The 15,549-nt window shown below is 50.1% G+C and overlaps 1 protein-coding gene across 1 annotated transcript in view; it reads right to left on the reverse strand.

Annotated features, from left to right (window-relative positions):
- LOC101959402 (scavenger receptor cysteine-rich domain-containing protein DMBT1) overlaps positions 1 to 15,549 on the reverse strand; it is an 87,147-nt gene that overhangs the window by 20,983 nt on the left and 50,615 nt on the right. The window contains exons 21-30 of the mRNA XM_078019334.1: positions 12,345 to 12,531; positions 9,792 to 10,009; positions 8,810 to 9,121; positions 7,483 to 7,509; positions 6,438 to 6,591; positions 5,477 to 5,694; positions 4,463 to 4,774; positions 3,342 to 3,392; positions 1,423 to 1,734; positions 368 to 427 (exon numbers count right to left, since the gene is read on the reverse strand). Of these exons, the coding sequence (XP_077875460.1) occupies positions 368 to 427; positions 1,423 to 1,734; positions 3,342 to 3,392; positions 4,463 to 4,774; positions 5,477 to 5,694; positions 6,438 to 6,591; positions 7,483 to 7,509; positions 8,810 to 9,121; positions 9,792 to 10,009; positions 12,345 to 12,531 (1,851 nt within the window). The remainder of the gene's footprint in view (positions 1 to 367; positions 428 to 1,422; positions 1,735 to 3,341; positions 3,393 to 4,462; positions 4,775 to 5,476; positions 5,695 to 6,437; positions 6,592 to 7,482; positions 7,510 to 8,809; positions 9,122 to 9,791; positions 10,010 to 12,344; positions 12,532 to 15,549) is intronic.

Below are 15,549 nucleotides of genomic sequence, written 5' to 3' on the forward strand. Positions count from 1 at the left end.
AAGTACATTTAAGAAAAAAACAATGAAATTTCATATTCATTTTAAATACCGTCTAAGTCATAGGCGTTTTACCTTTAAAGAACCCCATTGAGTCTCTGATCACATAGTTACTATTTAAAATGTAATGGCAGCTCATGAATGAATATGCACATTATTTTTATTAAGAAAATAAAAACAATGGGGCTGGGGTTGTGGCTCAGTGGTAGAGTGCTCTCCTGGCATGCATGAGGCACTGGGTTCCATCCTCAGTACTACATAAATGTAAAATAAAGATATTGTGTCCACTAAAACTAAAAAGTAAATATTAAAAAAAAAAGAAAATAAAAACTAAAACTCATGTTGGGATTTTGAAGCTACGACCCCATACCCAGGGCTGCCTCAGCAGAACCAGAGTTCAGCCGCTGCATCCCAGGTCCCACGTAGTGCGCTGCAGGTGGAGAAAGAGCTCCTGTCCTTAGGCTCTCCTTCCCCAAACCTCCCTATTCCCAGGCCCCCCCACCCCCATCCCCAGGCCCTCCCGACTTCCCTGGTCTGCCAAGGCCTTTGCATGAACTACCATTTTAGGTCAAGAGCTTTTGGGTTAAAAGCAGCTCTCAAATGCAGAACAGACAACACACTGGGCTGTTAAGATCCAGAACACCGTTTCCTCTAGGCACAGAGCAGGGTCCCAGGAGAATGGGAAACAACCCTGGGTCCTTACAGAAGAGTCTGTGCTCAGGGCACTGTCAAGGCCCCTTAAAGCTTCCAAGGGAAACCCATTGTAGGACCCTGCATTAGTCAAGAGTCACCAGTCAGTAAATAACAGACACCAACTCACAGATACCTGGATGCTCAGCAGCTGCAGAACCTGCAGAGATAAAGGAGACACCGGGCGGTGTGACATTAGAAACCAGATGGTGCGGGGGTTTGAAGGTCATTTTCTCTGTTTAAACATGACTGGAGGGAGCAGAGTGTAACCAATCCTTGAGCATCAGGGCTGTCCGCTCCGGTGTGGGTTCTCACCTGGCTAAGATCTCTGCAGCAGTGATTCTGATAGAATTTCCCTCAGTAACTAAAATGGCGCATCTGCAACGTAGCAATACTTTTGTGTATCAGTGGTTTGTCAGATGCTCAAGTAAATGTTCTATGTGGATTGTCTCATTGAATCCTTCCAACAAATCTATGACATGAGTACTATTGTTGTCTCTATTTTACAACCGAGTCACCTTCCTAGACGCTCAAGTGGACCAGGCCACCCCATATGCTAAACAGCTGATATATTTTTCAGAGTTGGAACAGAAATTCCCTGTCAAGGACATGGGGTAGGCTGAAGGCATGAAGTCGTTTGCATATTCTACCTGGCCTGGGCATCTGTGACACTGGCCAAGAGGCGTCACCGGGAGGAGATTTGGGGTCAGCCAGGTACTCCGAGCCACCTCTCACCTGAGCAGATGACGCCAGCATCTTCATGGTGCCCACAGTTGTGGGTGAACCAGCTGCCGTGGGGGCACTGTTCCAGGGAGGCCTCACTTCCTGTGCAGTGGACATCATCAAGGAGGATACCGCCTGACCCAGGGCTGAAGCTGGCCCCTGGGAGGGCAGATAAAGCCAGGCCACAGCCAAGCTGTCTGCAGACCACATGGGCATCCTCGATGGACCAGCTGTCATCACACACAGTGCCCCAGGTGTTGCCGTGGAAGACCTCGACGCGGCCCTCGCACCTGCTTGACCCATTTGCCAGCCGTAGGCCCAGACCTAGGTGGACAATCCCAAGAACACCCTTCATAGGGGCCCACCCAGAAGGGACATTTCCTGGGGTGTGCACTGACAGCAAAGGATAACGAATCCCTTCTCCCCTTCATTTCATCTCCTGTACTTTTGTCTTGGGGACCACACCGTGGGCCTTCCATGCTGCTCCCTGGCCAACTAGACTGTGAGCTGTCCCCTCTGTAGCCCTCCTTTCACTGTGGGTTGTGGAGCTGTGGTTCCTGACAAAGAGTTTGTTGGATTTTTCACAAGAAGTAACCAGGCACACACTAAGTTGTATGTGTGTGTGTGTGCATGTGTGCATGTGCACCCTTGCACATGTTGACCAAGTGACAATGACAATAGCTGTCATCTATGTTGTCCCCAGGATCAAGTGTGACCCATATGTAAAGTCATTCCAGGGAATGTGAAGGGCAGCCACTGCAGATGCCACTCATTTTCAAAAGGCAGTGTTACGAAAGGGATTAAAAAACTGGGTGTGTTCAGAACACAGCCAAAGTGAGTTCCTGGGTGGGGGCTGGGAGGAGATTTGGGGTCAGCAAGATGCTCTGAGCCTTTCTAGTTGGCAACTTCCAAACCATCTCACAAGCCGGTGTTGCATCTCACATCTGTTCCCTCCCTCTCCCTTCTAATCACAGATTTTCTAGGTGAACCCAGACATTACCCGCCCACCCTCCAGCAGCTGCCATTTATAGGGCCAGCCTGAGGCCCGGGAGGAAGTTGGAAGTGGACAGTGTGTCCACCTGGGATCCTTCTTCCCACAGTCCTGCTGGAGTCTTTCTGAGCTGAAACTCTATGAAGGGAAAGCAACTGAAGAGAGGAGAAAGGATTGGTTACCTGTTGATATGGGCACCTCTGTTGGCTTTGGAAAAGATGCTAAAAGACAGATAGAAAGTAAAAGGAAAAATATATAACATCTTAGTCCAATGTCAAACATTTAACTTAGTCCGCTGCCAGTGGGCTCTCCACCTTCTGCATTATCTGTGGGCAGTTTCTGGTTCTAAATGAGACTCCCCAGCTGGGCCTTTCTCTGCAGACAGTACTCCAGCAGGTGTGTGTCCAGAAATATCCTCCCCAGAGCTTCCTCTGAAGGTTTGGGGTCATTTCTTTTCCCCAGCTCTTCCCTATATTGGACTTTGCACTTAAAGATCAGCCTGGGAAGAACAGCTGAATAAATTTGAAATGTAAACAGCCAGGAGCAAACTAAAAAGTGATGCTTTCAGCTTCTTCATTATTAACCCTTCAAGCAGAGGAAATGTACAAAGATGAATCCTTGCAGTGCCCTGGCCTTGGAAGAGCTGAGCAGACCATGGCTGATGACTTATGTTGGCCCTGCCTCTTGGCAAGCACTATCCTCGCCACTGTGCTGAGAAAGCCAGTGAATTCCAGCAGAGCCCACGGACAAATGCTACCGTCCTTCTCAACCTCATCCAGGGGAGGAAACTGAGGCAGGAAGCAGTTTGGAGATTGGCTAGAGGCTCGCAGTTGGCTAATGATGAAGATAGGGCGTTTGGCTCCTAAACCACTACCATTCTACCCAGGGCGACTATACTAAGGCAAGTGGCAGCCAATTCATTAAAAACAACTGAAATTACCTGAAGTTGTGTAGTGCACGGCAGCTGCTGGTGTTGGGCTAGGCCGAGAGGCTACGAAAGACATAGGAAGTGCAGGTCGGTCATCCTCCGTCACCCTCCTGAAACCCCAGAGTGGACCTGGGGAGAACCCAGACCAGATGCACCCCACCCAGGCCTCTGAGAAGGGCCCTGTGTTACCATGGTTACAAACCCCAGGTGTCCTGGGTCTCTGGGTTCACTTCTGCCCTGCGGCTAGACCCTGCATTGTCATTTTCTTTTCTTTCTTTTGGCAGGCTGGCCACAGCCATGGTCACCATGTGTGGAGGACCTCTCCAGCTGCTTTGGTGTTGTAATTCTTCCTGTGTGTGTGAGCAGGGGGGCTGTCTTGTCTCCCAGAGTGAATGTCAGCTGTAAAGAGTGGCGTCACATTTGTCTCCAGGACGCACACTGGCACCCTCAGTGCAGGGAGGGACAGGAAAGGCTGTGTGGACCATGGAGCTGGCCAGGAGCTCCAGGGTAGGGACGTAGGTGAAAGATGCTCCTTCAGGCACCTCCGACTCACCCCAGGCAGCTAAAAGCCTGGCTCCAAACCTCCCGGCTCTTCAAGCCCCCAGCCCTGTCCTCTGATGTCCCACTCGGCGTGTGGCTTCAGCTTCTGCTCTCCTCAGAACACTCATTCTATCCCTTGGCTTCTCTCCTCTCCCCACAGCACCGTCCAGCACGCCACCCGCTTCCTCCTACCCTCTGTAGCTGATTGGCCAGTTTGCCTTTCCCCAGCCAAACCCAGAAGGATGAAGAGATGGGTGGGAACTTTTGACTCCAACTGCTGGATTAATCTGCAGAAATTTGAATGGTTGGAAAAGGAATCAGAGCCTTGGATTAGGACCTGGGCTGCTGGCTGCCAGGAAAGATCTGACTCTTCAATTTACGGTGGTGATGTGAAGTTTCTGTATACAAGGCGGAAAGGGTTTTAAAAACTACAGTGTGGGTAGCAAGTGGGTACACTGGAGATCCAAGTGGCTGCCACAGGGAACAGTGGCCTGGGGACAGTCCAGGATTCCTGGCTGCTCTGTTCGTGGTGGGCACAAGGCTGGAGCAGGAATGCCACTCTCTCCACCCATGCACACAAGTCCAAAACCCACCTGAGCAGATGGCACCAGCGTCCTCGTGGTGGCCACAGTTGTGGGTGAACCAGCCACTGTGCAGGCACTGCCACAGCCTGGCTTCTGTCCCCACGCACTCCACATCATCCAGGGCGATGGGGCCCACACCTCGCTTGAAACGTGCCCGCCCAGGGGCCGCAAGGGCCTCGCCACAGCCCAGCTGCTTGCACACCACCTGGACGTCAAGCAGGTCCCAGCTGTCGTCACACACGGTGCCCCAGCTGCCGTTGTAGTGCAGCTCCACCCTGCCCTCGCACGGGTGGCCGCCGTCGGTCAGCCTCAGCACCACATCTGGGAACAGGAGACGTGCTCGGTCACCACCTGGGGCTGCCCTTGGATGCTGGACCAGAAGGTAATGAGGACAGTTCCTCTAGTCCTCGTGCATGGAGAGGGGACACTTGTGGGTTAAAGCTGGCTGCAAAAGGTTTGATTTCTCCTGTCCACTTTTTTTCCAGGGGGAATATTTTTTTAGTTGTAGATGGATACAATATCTTTGTTAATTAGTTTATTTTTATGTGGGGCTGAGGATACAACCCAGTGCCTCCCACATGTGAGGCAAGTGCTCTACCACTGAGCTACAGCCCCAGCCCAAGGGGTGGGGTGCATATTTTTAAAGGCTTTATTTCCCAGATTGGATTGCCTACTTCACAGAGGTCACAGAGGGCCCCGGAAGTCCTTCTGTAAAGTGAAAATCACCAGGTCCACCAGCACCGTGGCTGCTCCCAGGGAGAGTCGTGTTCTCAGACACAGTTTTGACTAAGGAGACTCCAAGCTGGCTGAGCAGCCGTCCCTGACATCAGAAGACACACGCAGTGCCTTCGTGCAGGGGCTGTGGGTGCTGGCCAGTTTCTCAAGCCACTCCTTGGGAGATGTGACTCCCAGAGGCCTTGGGAAACCCTTTTAAATCCCTGGTGCCCAGTCCCCTGAGGAGGGCATCCAACTTCACTGTCATTGCCAAGCAGGGTCAGGTGCTGAAATGACAGAAGGACTTACCCGTGTCGTTCTCGTTGTAAACTAGGGACTCGTAAGATGCGTAGAAGCCCATGTTGGTGACGATTGCGTCGCTGTGGAACACCACGGTCAGGCGATTGGAGGAGGAGGTAAATACGGGGGTTGTCCCTGAGCAGAACCTCCCCAGGGAAAAAGATTCACTTTGTGGGCCATCGAAGACTTCGATGAAGTCGTAGGGACAGCCGTAGAAATTTTCCATTCTGTGAAGTGAAAAGTGACATTCAGACTCCACCCGCGGGGGCTTTTCACCCAGGCGGCAGTGACCCAGGTCGGCTCAGGGGTTGGGAAAGCCACCTGAAACCGACCGCTCTTCACATAGGGTGGAGCCTTCCTTACTGACCCTACTGACACGGGCAAGAGGGACCCTCCTGCTTCCAATACCTTTACATTTTTAAAGTTATAATTCAATAGCGTTTGTTCCTTATATATCACAAGCACAGGGAACAGAATTTAAGTGGTGTTGATGACTTATGGTGAAAAGTGAAAATCTCCTCCGGCCCCCCCCTCACTTCTTTCTCCTTCCCAGAAGCAGTTCCAGTGAATGGCTTCTTTTTATTTCCTTCCAGAGACTGCCTACGCACAGACTATTCAATGGTCTGTGGTTTCTTGCAGCCCATTTTATATCAAGATCCACTATGTGCATGACAGCAACATGGGGATACATGGAAATCTACTTAAATGATCCCCTACTGATGGAGAGTAGACCGTTTCCAATCTATTGCTACTAGGTGCAAGTTGCCATGATTATTTTCAGTGCCCATGAGACTCTCTGTAGGCCTAATTCCTGGGGCTGGAATTGCTGGGTTAAAAGATCTGTACATTTAAAATTTTGACGTTAAAAATTCAGGTGGAGTTCACCTTTGAGGATCAAACACGGGAGTTTTTGTTTGTGTATTTTTGAGGGGGATGGATGGAGGAGAACTGCGTGACAACATTTACTTACTTGACCACTTGAAACGTCAGTTTGATGTGCGCCCTGGAGTCCACTTGGATGTCCCAGGCACATACCACATTCGTGGGGTATTTTTTAGGATACCAAGGACTGGAGAAGGAGCCCGAGTTATTTGTGAGCAAACCACCACAGTGGAAGTTCTCATCTGTAAGAAACAGTGAAGAAGCCCCATGAGGGGGGCACTGACTTCTGCTGGAGTTTTTAGCCACTCAAGGGGGACATCATGAGAACAGAAGCAGGAAAACATGGTCTAGGGCTGCTTCTGCAGGAAAGTCAGCTCTGCAGACCCTCCCTAAGCTCCCAACACTGTCCCCCTGGGCCGATGAAGACCATCCCGGTGATCCTGTGAGGAGAGGATGATTGTACACAGGGCTGAACGGGCTTTACAGACCTTGTGCACAGACAGGGCAAACCAGAGTAGCCTTTCTCAGTATAGCATGTTACACAACAGCTGTGTGCGACGGTCCCTAGTGGTACTTGTTAAAGTACTGAATTGGGAGGACACGAAACTGATCAAGTGCCCTGGATTCCTACTGGCACACCAAAACTTAGCTCATTATGAATGGTCTTTGCCCATCAGAGACTACTCACTGAACCCTAACTAGGCACTTCCCGCCAAAAGGATCTAAAGAAGGCCACTGCCCAAGTCCCAATCCAGTATTTTCTTTGCTTTGCTTCTGGGTTCACCCTGTCGAAGTCTTCCCCTCAGTGGAGCCCCCAAACCACTCCGGTGAGGAGATGTTCAATTCAAAATGGCTCTCTGTTCAAATAAATTCTTATACAATTTTAAGATACCCAAATTATCTTTTGAGAATTATACACAAATCCTAGCTGACATTAAGATCAAGGTTACATAAAGCATCCCGTGTATGGCTGCAATATTGGCCTTGGTATGGAAGTGGTGAAAGGGCTCTGTCCAGCTACTTCTCAAATACAAAAGGAAGGAAGAAAGGACATTTGTCCAGTTACAGGAAGAGTTGACACTGAAGTGAAACACACACGGGACCACATGGGGAGCTTGCATGAGCTGAAGTACCTGTAGAGGGACTGTCATCAGTGACACCTGTGAAAATACAGAGCAAGAGTGACACCATGAGTGGGGGTCTCTGTCCAGAACACTCCTTTAAAATAGTCAGAGCACTGGCCTCCAATACTAGGGTTTCTCTGTCCCCCAGTGGACAGAGGTGACTCTGGCTTCTCAAGAGCTTGGACCGTCAAACACCAAGTATGCGGATAGGTGTCACCCATACAGCTTGTCCAGGGCTGGCCTGGGTTCTCATTGTCTCCCTCCAGCATCTCACACACAGCCCATGGCTGCAAGCAGTCAGCCTTGTCTTCGAAGCAGGTACTGGCGCAGAGTCCCCGTGGCTGACAAGTCGTATCTCTGGTGAATCTGCTCCTTCCCTCCCTCTTGCCTTTCTTCCCACCCTCTGCAGCCCCTCGGCCCCACCATTTTGTCAGTCCTAAGGGACTGCACGGCTCTTGTTAATTAGCCATGGAGAACTCCACTGGACTGTGCCCCAACCTCAGGATTAAACAGGAGCCAGGATTCACATACACCAGGGACCTGGCAACTGGTCGAACCATATGGAAAAACAGTACCTGTTGGTCCTCCCTTTGGATTGCCACCAATACCTATTCAGAAGTAGGTGAGAGAATGAGAGAGGATTGAGTAAGGTGTTCACACAATTCATGAAAAAAATCGAGCACTTTGTTCAGGATCAAGCGTATTCTATTCTGGGCAGTTGGTGACATGGTATCGAAACTCATTAGAGTTGGTTAAAAGATCAGTGCCTCCTGGTGAGGGAGCACACTTTGCTCTTGGGGACTCAGATGCCACATGTTTGCTTTTGGCAAGTTTCTGGGTTGACTGGGCTTTCCTGACAGGGTGAGCTGTCCTTGGCGAGACCATAAGACCCGCGTGTGATCCTGGACAGGCCTGTGCTGCCTTGTCAAGGGCAGATGCCTGTCGTCTCTATTAGAGGCTGGGAAGATTAAATGGGAGTGTGAGGGCACAGGTTGCCACAAGAGGTTGGCATGGCTAAGCACTCGATGGGCACCGACACCTCTTCCTACTCAGGAGAGCAGTAGTCACCCATGCCCTGGAGGTCCCTCCAGGAATAGGACATCTGCTGAGACTGACCCTCTATTGAGTCACCTCAACTTTCTACGGGGAGCCGTCAACATTTTACAGGTGCCGAGGTCGAAGAGGGAACTAACTCTTAAGCAAATTGACTTAAGAAGCTGGCCTGACGCCCAGCGCTTGCCTGGACTCATTGCCTGCTGCTGTTGACATGTCCCTTCCCAGAGGCTACCGGTGGGTGACATCCCCCGAGGTGTGCGGTGTGCTCACGGGTGCTCACCGGAGCAGATGGCGCTGGCGTCCTCCTGGTGCCCACAGTTGTGGGAGAGCCACCCGTTGTGTGTGCACTGCCACACCTTGGCCTCGGTCCCTGTGCACCGCACGTCATCCAGCATGATGTGACCAGTGCCCCCGTCAAAGTAGCTCTGAGCTGGGGCTGACAGGGCCTCGCCACAGCCGAGCTGCTGGCACACCACCCTGGCGTCGCTCAGGTCCCAGCTGTCATCGCACACCGTGCCCCAGGTGCCGTTGTAGAAGACCTCCACCCGGCCCTCACACCTGTGGCTGCCGTTCACCAGTCGCAGGGACATCTCTGGGGACAGGAAAACGGGGGCTTCTGAGCTGTGGTGCTGTCCACAACCCTAGGACCTTCTGCAGGTAGAAAGCGTTTTCTGGCACCTGGGCACGGGTTCCCCTGCTGGACTCTGAGCCCCTAGGAAGTGTGTCCCTGTGTCCTGATTTACCTGGAATAGTCCTGGCCGTGATGGGGGAAGATCCATCAACGCCTGCTGATTATTTTAGAACCTCTTTTAATCTCATAAAAGTATCCCAGCCGGACAACAGCTTACACAGACCCCAGGCGTGAGCCACCCGAGTGCAGTGGGAGGATCTCAAAGAACCGGAAATGGTCTGGATGGTTTGTATTGGATTCAGCTGGGAGCGGGTGGGCTGTAGTTGCAGTTTCCCAGTTTTGGTCCAGATTGATTGTCCTTCCCTTGGAGAAGGAGGCTCTCATTTGGGACCTTTGTCAACACACACAGCCAGTGCAAGATAGGAGACCTCGGCCATCTGTTTCTTCAGTGGGGGTGACCCTGGGCGGCACAGCAGGGGTGAGGACTGTGTCTGGGGCTTGTGTGGATGTCACTAAGGTTGTCAGCAGTGGGGGTGAGTCCTCAGATTAGATCCAGAAAGTGCCTCCTCTCTTAAAGGGACAGGATGCGAGTTAGACATAACTCCTGTGAGGCTCACGTCAAGATACCCACCACTCTCCCTTTCATCCTGCGGAATGGTGCTGTACAGAGCATAAAACCCCGTGCTGGTGATCATGGCGTCACTTCTGAACTCCACGGTCATGATATTCGAAGACGAGAGGAATGTGAGCTCTTCCCCAGCACAAAATCTGCCCATGGAGAGCGAGGCAGCTTGCCGTCCATCAAACACCTCCACAAAGTCATAGGGACACCCATAGATGTCCTCTAGTCTAGGAAAGGAAGGCAGCGTTAGACTCCCAGGAGATCTGGGCAGGCATCCTGCCATCTTCTCCTAACCGGCCCCTGCTAACCGCGTGACTTTGAAGGAGCACCTTGAACCTGCCTCCCATCCTTCCCGCCTGGGACCACCCAGTTATCCGACTCCATCTCTCGCCTGGTCCATTTTAGTGACCTCCCACCAGGAATCCTGGCTCTCAGCTTCCCCTTTTCTCTCTACCTTGAGTGTCTCCTTAATGTCCCCTGACTCTTTAATTCAAATCCTGCCACTCCCTGGGCGGTGGTCAGTGTTCAACAGGGGCTCATTGAGTCATAATCAAGAAGACTCCCGAGCGTGGAGAAATAATGAGAGCTGTGGAAAGCTCCAGGCCTCGCTGGGTGGACTCTTCCCACCAGTGCCCCAAACTGCCTGGTCCAAACCAAATGCTTTCCATCCCACCCGGATGACCAGAGGCTTCTTGACCGTCCCCTCCACTGCTTCTCCTCCTCACCCTCTAGCCCACAGCTGCAGACGTGTGCATTTTTCTTCACAGCACTTGTCAACTTATTGCTGTCTGAGATTGTCCACTTAGTTTTTGGTTTATTTGAGCACTGTCTTTCCCTCTAGGATGCAAACAGGATGGAAGAGGGCTTGTCTGTCTTGTTTGGTGTGATAAGCCCACTCCTAGACCAGGGCCCCCACAGAGTGAGGCTCAATACACACAAGTCCTATAAGTGGTAAAATCTCTTCAGGTTCAGAACCTCGTTGTAAATCATGACTAATTTTATGTCTTGAGAAACAAAAAGCAAATATTGATACATCTAGACTTAAAAACATAGAACCCTCCCAAATTAGCAACTGTGCCCTGGTTCTCGGCAACACATTAAATGCTTTCTTGATTGTGTGCTTCAGAACTGTAGTAGGAACTTCACGTTGTAATAGCGACCTTTTCATTAGAGGGGATGTGAGCCATTACAGTTCTTTGGAATAACTATTTTCCAGAAGTGATAAAATGAGATGCTGTGTCTTAATAAACCATTAGAACTTTAAATTTCATATATTAGAAATATGTGATACCAAATCTCCTCACATTGTTTTCTACAGATAAATGCATATTGAATGAATGGATGATAAACATAGATTGCTCATAATGTGTAACCCCTGATGTTCATTTATGTCCTCTCTAACCAAAATGAATTTGTCAGTCAGGAGACACCAGTGGACTCCACCCTTTGTTCTGCTGCCTGCACTTTTTATGCTTCTGAAGACAGCAGTTAGCCATTCAGACCCTGTGCTGCTGTGGCTGATGATCGCGGGCAGGAAGAAGCAGCAGAGATCTGAGACATACTGCAGGACAAAGTCAAGAAGAGAGAATAACCCAGATACAACCAGTGTAGACAGGTGGGAAGGTAATTTTTTTTTAGAAAGTTACTCATGTGTATGGTGTATGAGTGAATATATATATATATATATATATATATATATATATATATATATATCTCCAACTGGCCCTGCACACCTGTGGGTTCTGCACCTGAGGATGCAATCAAACGTGGATCACAAATACTTGGAAAAAAACTGCATCTGTACTAAATCAGTCCTAAAACTGCAGACTTTTTTCTTATCTTGATTCCCTAACATTACAGTGTTCCAGCTGCTTGCATAGCTTGACTTTGAATCAGGTTGGTCAGTCATCCAAGGTGATTTGGGGTACACAGGAGGATGTGTGGGTTCTGATTTATTAGAGGATTTGAGCATCTGTGGGCCTGGTAGCTTAGGGTAGGTGGGGGACCTGAAACCAATCCCCTGTGGATACTGATGGTCAAATGTATACAGGGACATATAAATATACATTAAAATAGGATAAATTCCTTTAAAATGGGTAGTGATTGCAGAAAGAAGTAGGAAGTGTGAGGTTCATAAATGGAGGAATAAATGAGCTGCTCAATTTGTAGAAGAAAATCTCAGCAGAGACGTGGTAGAAATTCATGGAGGGAAGAGAAACCAGATTTGCCTTGGGTGCATCAAAGGGAACAAAGATGGGGCAACGCAGATCTGGATTCAGCAGGGGAAGCAGCCTGTGTCTCTGGTGAGCTGGCTGAGGTGGAGGGGTGAGGTGTTTGGGTGTGGCCACCCCGCAGGGGCACCAGGGCCCACTCTTCATGGGTTATTCTCTCATTGCAAAGGAAGTTGAGCTAAATGACTGAAAGACCCTCACAGCCCAGGTGATCAGACCAGTTCTCACCTAAATGTGAAAGGATTTGAGCCACAGAAAGGCTGCCTCTTTGAGGAGACCCCGGGTCATACTCCACCTGGCTTTTGAAGTAGAGAGGGGCGAGGCCACTCACCTGAGGCTTGGGATGGTCAGCTGTATGTGGAACTTGTCAGCCACATGTATCACCCAGATGCACTCCACGTCGGTGGGGTAGTTTGTAGGATACCAAGGACTGGAGAAGGAGCCTGAGAGGCTCGAAAGGACTCCCCCGCAAGAGTCACTTCCCTCTGTGAGAGCAGAAGAGAGACCGTGGTTGGCCTCTACGGGCACGCACCCTGCATTTTCCCAGACGCAGGAACCAGAATTCCATCAAGCTCAACAGCAGAATCACAAAAAGGGGAGGGACTCTGCTGGCCTGGGCATGGCTGTGGCTTGGCTGGTGCGGGTGGTACACCTCTCAGGGGCCATGTGGGAGGATGAAAGTGGGACCTTACAATCAACTGTGGGTGAGACTATGCACATGCAGGTGACAGGTGGGTGTGTCCAGGCTGTACTTCTTTAATGCTCTCCCCAGGTTCCTGTCACACAAACCAGCTCAACTCAGGTGTGGATAGCCCACCCCTCTGTGAGGGCTCAATCCCACCCATTCCTCCCCCCTCATGGCAGCCTGGACAGATAGAAGTCCATTCTGCTTTTATGAATTATCCAAATGATCTCACTTGATGCTTTATAGGCCATGATTTCAATGAAGAGGGTTACCTTTTGGTATAGGTACTTGACCAACAGCAGCTGCAAAATACAGAGAAAACCAGGAGAGAGCTGAGCATCATAAAATCACACTTGCAAAACCAGGGAGGCTGGGGAGGGAATGATGGAAATAGATTGGACTAGTGGGGAGGGGACTAGGAAAGACAGAGAAATAACATTCCTAGCTTTGTATTTGTCCACATGACCAAGGTAACTCCACATTGTGTTTGACCACAGAGTGGGAACCTAATAGAATAAGTTATACTGGGTGTATGCATATCCTGCCAAAATACATTCTACTGTCATGTGCAACTAAAAACTTAAAAAATAAAAAAATTTTTTAAAAAATCACACTTAATTAAGGGCAAATGAATGAACATGTTACTACTCTTGGGTTTTACTAAGTAGTGTGGACACTCTCTCTTTTCTCCCTGATCTAGGGTGGAGCTGGTCCGTTTCTTTCAATGGATTCACCAGATAATCACAGACAGTGTCTAGCGGTGTGACATCTTTTCTCTTCTGTGCTTGGTCCACCAAACCCAAGGGCTGTCCTGAGACTGATTGGTCACTGTGAATGACCCACAGTAACATCACTGGGCTTGTTGACCATGCCACTGTGTCTGTAAAAATTGATCAAGTGCCAGAATCCAAGAGGAGAAAAACCAGAATCCTAGAGCCAGGGGCGGGAGGGGTATGCCAGAGGGTCCTGTGAAGGAAGGTGGGCTTCAGGGCTTGTTTAAGGTCCCTTCTTTCTCCTTTCATGCATCCTGTTGGCTCTGATTTCTATGTAGCACGTATCTCAACATTCAATATCCCGTATTCTCAGTCCTCTCCCCACAAGGCTGGCTGAGGGCAAGGAATTTTTGAAAGCTTGTTCTTTGGGATGTGCCACCTGCCTGAGTTTACAGGAAGGCTTGGTGGGAGGGAGTCTGAACACCCAGGCAGAGGGTTGAGAATTCCTTTACCCTGTCATCTTGCTCTGCAGCCAGCTCTGCTGCAAGGGGCAAAGCAGTGAAGTGAGGGATGCTGTCCACTTTCCTGTCTTTTGTCCTTTGCCCAGGACAGGGTTGGGGACCAACACAATGATTTTTTTCCAACCTTCAGCATCTCAGAAGCAATTTTCTTTTGTTAAATGCTGGATACACAGTATTTCTCTCAGAACATTAAATGGCAAAAGTATTATATTTTTGTGCCTAGATAGAGGTCTCATGGTCAATCGGTAAGTGGTTTACTGGATTAATGTCACAGATGGATACTATTTATGCACAAATGGTCCCATTCCCACCCCCCACCCCCAGTTTCTTTTTTCCCATGGCCCATTCTCTTCTCCAGTCAGCGAGGCCTCTATGCTTCATAAAAAGGGATCTTGGAGTACAGGGAAGAAAGAAAGGCCCTGAGGTTCGAAACCCTGGGCTCCAGGAGGACTTAGGTGCAGAATCAGCTGAAGCACTGAAAGCCCCACCCTCCCTTCTCCTGTCCAGGCCTCTTCCTCCTGACCCAGGCTACAACAGATTCCTCGCCAGGGAAAGCCAGGAGGAGTCAAAGGGGCCCAGCTATTCGTTAGCCCCTAAGAAGGGATCCTGTATGCTCTGTCTTCCCTCCAGGGCTGCTATAAAATTGTGGGTCCCATTGTGAAATGGAAATGTGGGGCCTCAGTCAGGGATGGAGCACTCTCCTCCTTCCCCAGGACCCCTGCTCCATCCACAGAGAATGTGAAGCCCTCAAGGGATGGTGCTGTCTGTCCTGGGGTGCACACAGGCCCTGGATGGAAGTGGGTAAGAGACCTCCACTGAGTTTCCACAGATGTGCCATGGTGCTGTCAGCCGGGTAGGGACAGCTTCCAGCCATCCTGGGGGCCCTGAAACATCACAGCGTGCACCCTCAATCCTGGCACCATCCAGTGCCCAGCCCCCAGTGGCAACAGTCAATGGCAGAGACAGAGAGGACCTAGGCCAGGCCCTGGGAGCTGGGGTCTGGGAAGAAGGCAGCTGAGAACCTGTCTTAGAAGCAGAGGGAAGAGGCAGGGCCCCGTGAGCTGGTCTAGATGGAATTGTGAGTTTGGGAGAAGGTCATTGCAGTATGTGACTTTGAGTAGGTTACCAGAAGTTCTACTCTGTTGTGTTGGATAAGCCAAGGAATCCAAGGCAGAGCCCCCAGATGGTTTGTTTCCTTCTCTGTCTCTCCCCCTGCCCCCCCTCTCTCTTTGGTGCTGGATATTGAATTCAGGGATGCCCTACCACTGAGCTATATCCCCAGTCCTTTTTATTTTTTATTTTGAGACAGGGTCTTAGTAAGTTGCTGAGCCTGACTTTGAACTTGTGATCCTCTTGCCTCAACCTCCCAAGTTAGGATCACAGGTATGAACCACTGCATCTGTCCAAATGGTTTATTTACCAGAGGTCTGTTATTGAGCATCGGGAACAGAGTTTGCCATTGAATGCATCTTTGTTTCTGTTTGTTTCTCTGCATGCTTTCATTTTCTAACCCTCGTCCCTGAGATGCAAACCTTTCTACCTTTTCTCTTCTCCAGGTTGATGCTCTCCTCAGTCACAGTGATTGAACTTCTCTCTCCTCCTTGCTCTGCCACTAGA

The sequence above is a fragment of the Ictidomys tridecemlineatus genome, chromosome 1 (genome assembly GCF_052094955.1).
Source record: "Ictidomys tridecemlineatus isolate mIctTri1 chromosome 1, mIctTri1.hap1, whole genome shotgun sequence".
Lineage (NCBI taxonomy): Eukaryota > Metazoa > Chordata > Mammalia > Rodentia > Sciuridae > Ictidomys > Ictidomys tridecemlineatus.